General features: G+C 45.0%; 1 protein-coding gene across 1 annotated transcript in view; it reads left to right on the top strand.

Annotated features, from left to right (window-relative positions):
* LOC105756010 (deleted in malignant brain tumors 1 protein) overlaps nt 1-9,877 on the top strand; it is a 79,234-nt gene that overhangs the window by 6,926 nt on the left and 62,431 nt on the right. The window contains exons 2-4 of the mRNA XM_012555113.1: nt 2,857-3,174; nt 3,872-3,905; nt 8,271-8,461. Coding sequence (XP_012410567.1) covers nt 2,857-3,174; nt 3,872-3,905; nt 8,271-8,461 — 543 coding nt within the window. The remainder of the gene's footprint in view (nt 1-2,856; nt 3,175-3,871; nt 3,906-8,270; nt 8,462-9,877) is intronic.

Here is a 9,877-nt window from a genome sequence, read left to right on the forward strand (position 1 = left end):
GAGGTAACAGGAGTTGCCAGCATTCTCCCAAAGTTACACACCAGCCTGGGCATCCCTTTGACAGCAAAGCCTGCTAGAGTGGCTCATAAGCTGGATCCAGGCAGTTCAGTTTGAAAATTCAGGCTGGACTTGAACTTAAAAATCAGAAAACTTGGCATAAAAATCCAAATTCTTGTATTTATTGAAAAAAGAATTCAGGCACATAACTAGAAATTCTTTAATTACATTAAGTGGCTGGATTGGAGAAAGAGCTGCTCCTTTGGACAAGGTATGGCTTTCCTGTTCACCATGGTCCCCATCACTCACATCCCTAGTTTATCATACCTACATGTCCCTCAGAAACTTCTGCGTTTATGACCTCTGGGTGACAGGTCAAATTTGTCAGCTGTGTTCGAGGCCCTCCAAGTTCTGGGCCTGGAAACCTTCCCCAACCTATCACCAGGCCACTCTCTGACCACTATTCATTTCTTCTGCTCCACGGGACTCCCCACCCTTTTCTGGATCCTATCCCACTTCCAGCTGGAATAACTTCACTATGAAAGACAAGCTCTGCCAGGCTGCACCTGGCCCATCCTGAGCTGCACCTCCTCCATGGAGCCTTCCTCAACACCTGGGGGCCCCGGGGAAGCGCTAATTTCCACACTCTCCTGGGACACTCAACGTTTGCTGCCTGGCCTCATGCCTCCAATGGCCAGGAAATGCCAAGATCTTAGAGGGCAGTGTCTCTGTTTCTTACTTCTGCTTCCCATAGCACCCTAAATGTAGGACGTTCCCAATAAGCGTCCACCAATTAAGATGTGATAGCTTGAACAATCTCTCTTTACATCGACAGGTGCTGATTCCCCAGCTGCTCTGCCTACAGGTAGGACCACATTTTATATTTGATGTCATAACTTAGACTCAGCATGATGTAAAAATATCATGAGCTTTAGAGTCAGATCTTGGTTTGACTCCCAGCTTCCTTCATTCACTCATCCATTCATTCAACAGATATTGATTGAATGCCTGCCATGTGCCAAACCCTTGCCAAGCACTGGAGGTACAGCAGTGATCAAAACCCCCTTGTCTCTTCTTTCATGGGGTTTACACCCTAATGGGGGAGATAGACATGACCTATGATCACCCTCAGTTGTGACTTCAGCCAAGTTATATCATCTCTTTTGGTCTCAGTTTTCTCTTCATTAAAATGCAAACACTATAGAGAATTGACTAAGGACGTGAATATGGCAATGCCTAATGGTACCTGGCACCTGGCACACACTCACAGAGTGATGGTTTCCTCCTCTGGTCACATGCCGACCTAAGGCGTGTGTGGGATGGAAATGGCCCTGGGCTATAGGAATCTGATTCTCCGTTGGCCTCTCATCCTCTGAATGGTCTTGGCCCTCAGTCTCGTTAGAACAAGCATGTTAGATTCTATGCTCCCTAAAATTCTATGCCTTTGACGTTCTCATACAAGGAAAGAACAAGTGACCACATGGACTGGCTGAATTATGTATATGTTTCTATGAAAAACAAGAGGTTGTTGTCGAAAAACAGAGAAACGGGTCTTGTAACAGAAAATGAGGGACACTTTTCCCCTTAACATTTTATTATGAAAATTTTCAAATATACAACAATGTTTGAAGAATTTATCAATGAACCTCTGCCTAGATTCTATGATAAATTTATCTATCCATCCCTCTATTCAGCCATGGATCCATCTTGTTTTTTATTAAGGTCCTATTTACGTGCCATAAAATTCAGCCATTTTAAGGTCAAGTGTCATGAATTCTGATAATTGTATACAGTTGTGTTCCCTCACCCTAAAAGGTTTTCGCATGCCATTTCAGAGTTGATTCTGTCCTGCCCCCACGGATCTGCTGTGTGACTTTCCAGGCTTTGTTTGGAGGAAGTCATGACAGTAGCATATGTGGGGCGGGGACAGAGAAGAGAGAGAAGAGGGACGACTGATGACTTCTCATGGAGCAGGCCAACAAGGGCCAATTGCCCATGAACTTTGCTTTTACTAATGGCCACTGGGGGCATGCTGGTTTGCCGATAAGCAGCAATGCCATGCTCTGTCCTAAATAGAAATCTTTGGGATATGAGGCCACTGGCCTTAAAATGCTGAATCCTAGGAGGAGGCAGGCAGCCCTTGAAGCAGCTAAGTATCTTTTCCAAATGTTCTGACTGTTCCTTAATGACACTCCTTCTTTTTAACCATCACTAGCCCTTGAGAATCTACTTCCCACATCAACGGTGATACCTGTGGCTAAACACCCACCTTCTTCTGCACCTCCAGGTAGGGCAGTGTCTTTACGTGACTTACTAATGTTTTTGTATTATGTGTTCTGAACAACTTCATTCAACAATGAAAGGCAACGACAGGCAGGTCCCTGGCTGTCATCTGAGGCAACAGAGGTGATGGGGCCACATGTCTTTCATCACCCAGCAGGCTGGATCAAGCTTATCCTCGTGATGGTCTCAGAGTTTCCAGGTGGTGAGCTAAAGCTTATAAGTCCTCTCGAGGCTCTGCATGGGTGCACCATGACTTCTGCCTCATTCTATTGGCCAAAGCAAGTCACAGGCTGCAGCCCAGAGTCAAGGGGTGAGAAAATAAGTTCTACCTCTTGAAGGGATGAGTTGCATTGTCACATTGTAAAGAGCAAGCATATATGGAAGGGAGTAACTGCGGCCATTTTTGTAAACAGTCTACCACAAGCAAGTTGTCTTGAAACAGGGTGTTGACAAGAAAGACATTATAGGTTCCTTAGAGCAGACACTTCTGGGAATGAAATGGGGTCCCTTGTGACCAGGCTGAGTCACTGGCAGGTGGGAACAGAAATCACCACTTGACACCTTGTTCTTCCTCAGGAGGCTGGGCCCCCGTGCGGCTGGTGGGAGGCCCAGGTATCTGCGCCGGCCGTGTGGAGCTTTTCTACCAGGGAATTTGGGGGACCGTGTGCGATGACCTGTGGGACCTGCAGGAAGCAAACATCATCTGCAGGCAGCTGGGCTGTGGTTGGGCCATTTCGGCCCCAGGCGAGGCCCACTTCGGGGAAGGTGCTGGAAAAATCCTCCTTGACAATGTGCACTGTATGGGCGATGAACAGCACCTGGAAGAATGCTCCCACGTTGGCTGGTTTTCCCACAACTGTGGCCACAGTGAAGATGCCGGAGTGATCTGCTCAGGTAAACCTCTGCTCCTTCCTGGGGCAGGCCTGGCTTGGGCTCTTTCCGAGAGAGAACTTTTCAATGTCAGGATAGAAATAACTGTGGAAAATGAACCTGTGTGTTATCTGCTCACAGCAGGTGTTCTCATCTCTAACACTTGCAGGTGCTGAATACTCAACCGTCATACCACCAGGTAGGGAAGGCAATGTTCATATCTGCCTTGGAGAAGGAGTCCTGATGGAAACCAGATGTGTCCTAATCTCTAAGCCTGCGGCATACTAGGGAATTGCCTGGTTGCCCAGTGGGAGAGCTGGGTGGTACCTTAGGAAGCATCTAGTCCAGCCTCACTTTTACCTCTCCTCCAACCCCATGCATTTTCCACACAAGAACCAGATTCTACATTTCTCCAACTTCTGAATAGCACTTTTGATGTGTCAGTTCTGAGCGTTGCAGCAGGTTGGACAATGAGATGTGGGTAGAGAGGTGGTTAAAGACACTTTCTGCCCTGCGGCGAGTTACAGGTGGGCCAGACCTGGGCAAAGTCAAGCTGACTGATTTTGTTTCTACTCCCTCTTTGCCTCTGCCGTGTTCATGGTGTAGGAACAAAGGAACTATGGTCCCACAGAGCTTCCATTGCCATTTGTCTTCCTACATGTTTCCAACCCAACACCCAGAGTGTTCCATGCCGGTACCCTCACCCTCATCAAACCCCCAGGCCCCTTGATGCTCTCAGCCAGCTCTCAGTCAAAGTGAGTCATGAACAAAGCTGGGTTGAAAAGCCTGGTAAAGCTTAATTCATACTCCCTCCTGAGTTGTCAGCTCCAGCAGGTAGGAATGGATTGGTCCAGGGAGAGAATCTCCAGTGGGTGGCACAGAGCTGAGAGTCGCTGGTGAGAGAGACAATGGGGGAGGAGGACGGGATCCACATCATCTTTAGGTCCGGCTCTGAGCAGCACCAGGTCAAGGAAGTCAGTGAAATGCGAATCAGGGTCTCCTCCTAGTGTGACCCTTGGGTCACTGGAAGAGGCTCCAGGAGCCAGAATTTCATGTCTTTGGTTTTCTGAAACCTCCCCAAAAATTTTTTAAATCTCGTTTGCACGCATGACAACAGAACAAAACATCAAAGTCTGCATCTCTCTCTCCCACACATTAAAATCCCAACGCTTGCAGGCCTCACTCCCAGAGACTCTGTTTCAGAAGCTCTGGGAGGGGCCCAAACAATGTACTTGTTCAAAGCTCCATGGGGATGCCAATGCGCAGACAGGGGTGTGGACCTCGAGCCAGCTCATGTTCTAGATGTCCTTTGTGTGTTTGACAGGTCCTACATCGGCTGACCTGGCCGGGAAAACGCCTGCAGGTGAGACTTCTGTGTCCTTGGCTGCTCTGGTAATCATCCTCTAGTTCAAGCACTGAAGTGATTCTTCAAGGAAACTGAGCCAAAATAATACTGCCCTGTCCAGGTTATTCCTATGAGCCAGTATTCTGAGTGAAGGGCCTACCAGTGAAGATCAATTAATTTATGGTTTCAATTCCATTTCTGTTTAGTCAAAGAAGGAAGTCCAAATAGTCTAGTGATGCCAGCCTTCTTGGTCCATCAGCATGGACACCATGAGTGAAGGGCAGGCATGCAATCACTGATAGAGCAATAATGCCGAGGCCATCATTTAGAGGACTTCCACCACGATGAGCATTCCTTTCTTCTCCACCTTTCTTTTTCTCTGAAGATCTCCATTCTCATTCTCTGACAATCTTCATCTCCTTCTCCATCTGCCTTTTTTTTCCTCCTCTCTTGCCTATGCCTTGGGTTGTCAGAAGCTCCATTTAATTTTTCTTAGCACTACTTGTCAATGAAGGGCTAACATAATGTTGATGCCTAGAAAGCCTGACTGGTCCTTCTAGAAAAGAGCCATAGCTAAATTGCCAGGGCCAACTGGACCACCACACAGAGAATGTGGGAGCAGTTCCTACACAGTCAGATAATCTAATGGAGAAAAATCATCTGCTTCCATTGCCACAGGCAGCACCTTTCTTTTGGGACTGAATGTTGGACAGGTGGATAGACAGGCAGATAGACAAGCAGATGGAGAAACAAATGAACAGAGAGGTGGATGGACAGGTGGATGCAGAACATTACAAGTATTTGTAGGGGTTGGTGTGGACGACTCAGGGCAGCTTCTTCCCACTCTTAAGATTATTACTGAAGGTGGATGGGACATTGCCATCTTCATATACACAGAAGAGAGATTCCACAAAGACTCAGCCTTCCCTGGGGGGAACTGAGGCAGTACTTTACTATTACAACTGGGGACCTGACAAAAGTCAAGGCTACAGGACTCACCATTAGGGAGTAACCGGAGGGAAAAGTTCTGGCTAATAGTAGATAACAGCTCTTCCGAGCAAGTCCATGTCCATGGTAGAATTCTCAAAAGAGGTGAGAGATGTTTCAAAATTCATACACTTTCATGACCTAATTGCCTAAATTTGCAAGACTTTTTACTAGTTTATACCTTTGATATTTCCTAAGACACACACACAAATACTGACCAATGAAACTTTTTTGGGAAAAAAAAAGTGAAAAGGAAAAAAGGTGTGAATTACAAAATAGTAAACTGAACAATGGGGAAAAATGAGATTCTAAAATATCTTCTTTCTGCATTTAGAAAAATCTCGGTGTGGCGGCACTATTACTAATTCTTCTGGAGCGATTAGGAATCCACCGCAGAATGAAATGCATGACAACATAACCTGTGTCTGGGAAATCAAGGCAAATGCTTCTGATCGTATACTGCTGGCATTTCCGTATCTTAAGTAAGTCTTAAGCACACTGCTTAGGTACATTGGGTAATTCAAAAAGCCAATCATTTAGTCCTCTGGTTGTTTCTCATTAGCAAAATTATTTTAAATAAATAAAATGCATTAAAGGTTAAAAATGAATTTTTAACTTTTTTTTTTTAATAATTATAGATACACAGGAAGTTGAAAAAATAGTACATGTCATTCTATGTACCCTTCACTTAACTTCTCCCAGTGGAGACATATAACTGCGGTACAATATCAAGCCAGGAAACTGACATTAGTACAATACTGTTAGCTAGACTACAGACCTTATTCAGTTTTCATCAATTTTTTCATGCATTTCTGTGTGTGTGTATGTGTGTGTACGGGGGAGGTGTGTAGTTCTATGTAATGTTATCCTATGTAGAGATACCTATAACCACCACACAGTCAAGATACAGAACTGTTCCATTACCACAAAGAACTATCCCTTTACGCTTTATATTCAAAAACCCCCACCCCCCATCATGTCCCCTGATAACCATTAATCTGCTCTCCATCAATAATAGTTTTGTCTTTTCGAGAATGTTATATAAAGGGAATCATACAGTGTGTAATCTTCTGAGATTGACTTTTTTGACTCAGCACAAGCCCTTGAGATCTATCCCGGTTGCTGCAGGGATCAATAGTCCATTCCTTTTTGTTGCTGAGATGTATTCCATAGGATGAATGCAGAGTTGTTTAACCATTCCCCCAGGAAGGACATTTGAGTTGCTTCCAGTCTTTTGCTATTTTGAATACAACTTCCATGAACATTCAGGTACAAGTTTTTATGTAAACATAAGTTTTCCTTTCTCTGGGGTAAATGTCCAAGAGTGCAATTCCTTGTTTGTATGATAAGTGCATGATTAGCTTTTTAAGAAAATGACAAACGACCATCCAGAGTGGCTGTAACATTTAGGTACCTTTCCCACCAGCAATGTAGGAGAGATCCAGTTTTTCCCCATCCTAATTTTTGTCCTGTGCCATTGAGTCGATTCTGACTCATGGCGACCACATGTGTTACAGTGTAGAACTGCTCCATAGGGTTTTCTTAACTGTAATCTTTAAGGAAGCAGATAGCCAGGCCTTTCCTTCTGCAATGCCACTGGGTGGGTTTGAACGGCCAACCTTTCTGTTATCAGCTGAGTGCAAACCGTTTGTACCACCCAGAGACTTCTTCCACCCCAATTAGCATTTGCTATTATTTTTTGTTTTAGTTATTTGTAATTTTCAGCATACAAATTCGGTACATTTTTTCAGAGTTATGGATAGGTATTTCTTTTTTTTTTTTTGAAGTTATTATAAATGACATCTTTTTTTAAATTTTGGCTTACATATGTTTGTTGGTAATATAGAGAAATAGCATTTATTTTTGTGTGCCTTTGTACATTTTTAATTAAAATAAAGTTCACCTTGTATGTTATGGATAGCTCTGTGTGTGTGTGTGTGTGTGTGTGTGTGTGTGTGTGTGTGTGTGTGTGTATGCAGGTGCACACACACATTCATGCACTAACACGCTTGTATGGCTGTGGGAGAGCCTTGGCCTACTGGTTAAAGCTGCAGATTCCAGGGTCAACTCCAGACACAAACCAGGAAAACTTAGGTCTTAATGTTGTAAATATTCAAAGTTTAGTACTCTTCATGGATGAATATCTTATGAAAATCAACTCCCAGGAACAATTTAAATAATTTGTTACTCTGGAAATTTGGTTAATCAAAATGTGGCTTGGAATGGACGGGTCACTGAGCTGAGGCATGGAAATGATTTCTGATTCTAGCCCTAGTGGCATCTGGACAAAACTTCACAATGCAGAACACCACTGACAAAGTCAGATGACTTCCAGAGAGCAAGCTGGGCTGGTTTGATAGTCCAATTCCTCCGGGGGCGGGGGGGGGGGGTGCCAAAAGCTTGCAAATGGGTTGTTTGGAACCTAAGACCATGTCCTCTGGGCAAGTGATGGGCCACATGGTGAAACTGGCTCTGTTTTCCTTGGCACTGACCTCAGCCCTCCCGCTGCCTGCGACGTTCCCTGTGATCTCTGCTCCGAGGCCCTCATCAGGGGTCTACCTAGTGCTTCGGCCTCCTCTTTTCTGGTTAAAACCCTACTCCCTTAAGGCAATGGTTCTCAGAGAGAAAAAGTAGAATAAAGGAAGTCCATACTAGTGTTTGAACGACTGCAGGGTTTTAACCTGTTCCCAGCCTCTATAGTAAATCGGTAAAGGGTGTGTCTCACGGGAGCCTCTGAGATCTTCTGATGTGAAGACTAGGAGGCCCCCTTGGGCATTTGCTCCCACAGCCTCGACTGCACCAATGAATATTTTGAAATCTTGGATGGGCCTCCAACCTCGACCAAATCCCTGGGGAAGGCCTGTTCAGGCTTCTATCTCACCTATGCATCCTCCTCCAGCTCAATGACCCTTGTGTACTTCCGAAGCTTCAACAACATCGGGAAAAACTTCCTTGCTTATTATTACTCTGCAACCAAAGGTAAGAATGGTGGTTAAGAGCAACAGCTCTAGAGCTGGGTTGTATGCCTGGGTACCAGTTATGGCTTCATTACTTATGCTGGGGCCTTGGGCAAGCAACTTGACCTCTCCATATCTCAGTTTTCTTCCTTATATAATGGGGGTAATAGTAGAATTTCACTTCCTTGGCTTGTTGTGAGAGTTTTATGAAATGATTCATGTAAAACCCTTGGCATAGTGGTGGCACATCATAAATAGTCAATAACTGATAGCTTTAAAATGACCTTTTTAGTTTCACGTAAAAGTCTCATCTCACTGAACCCATTAGGAAATCATTTCTGAAGACATTCTGAATCTAGTACTGTTGTTGTTAGTTGCCATCAAGTCAATTCCAATTCATAGCGATGCAATGCATGGAGAGTAGAGCTGTTTCCTTGGCTGTAATCTTAATGGCAGCTGATTGCCAGGCCTTTCTTCCACAGTACTACTTGGTGGATTCAAACTGCCTGTGGTCCCGGCCTTAGAGGGGCTTGTGCACAACCTAGAGGGAGACCCAAGACAAATATGTGTGATGCAATTATAGGACATTTAGGATATACTAAATTAACACAAACACATAGAACAATATAACACACTAGAATACAGTAAATTAACACACAAATGCAGCTCAACAGAAGTAATCAGAAAAGGAAGAGGGCAACATAGGCCATAATTATTAAAAACATCAGGGAGACAGGGCCAAGATGGCAGAGTAGTCCCTTTTACAATAACGATCCAAAAAAACAAGAGAATCGATTATATATGAAAACCTAGGAGCCTGGAACATCAAAGGCAAAGTTGAAGAATTGGCCTGAGTGGCAGGTGTAGGGAGAGATGGTTCAGAAGCAGTGAGGAGTTGCCAGACCTGACCCGGCAGGAGCCAGAGCTCTTTAGGCTGGATCACCTCCTGGTGCACAGTGAGGGAAGCTGTGGCCTCAGGAGGTGTTTTCCAGATTGGGAGAGACCCAGTGGCAGAGAGTGTACTTGACCATCCAGAATCAGTGAGAAGCAGCCCTCGATTGGCAAAAGGTAAGTACTTGCTTCTGGCCTACCATGCAGATCAAAAACACCCCTCTTTGCGAAAAACCTCTGTCCCATTTACCTCCCTGCTCCCTGTCTGCACTAGGTCAAGGATTGCTTCAGAGATTTCCAAGTCCCCTGGGCTAGAGGTAGGACCCGTCATGCACCCTGAGCTATTCTCCCAGCCTTGGAGAGGGAACAAATTAACAAACAGGGTAAAAAATAATCTGCCAGCACCCCCTAAACCAGGAACTCAGGGTAGGCACAGCTACTTTGCCTAGGCAGAGGCATTAGGGGTCCATGGACTATGAGAGCCTTTCCCCCCTGCAGAGACTTGTGTGTGCCCATTTCGGCAGTGTAGGCCCTCATTACCACAGTA

This window comes from Trichechus manatus, unplaced genomic scaffold, assembly GCF_000243295.1.
Source record: "Trichechus manatus latirostris isolate Lorelei unplaced genomic scaffold, TriManLat1.0 scaffold00031, whole genome shotgun sequence".
NCBI classification, from domain to species: domain Eukaryota; kingdom Metazoa; phylum Chordata; class Mammalia; order Sirenia; family Trichechidae; genus Trichechus; species Trichechus manatus.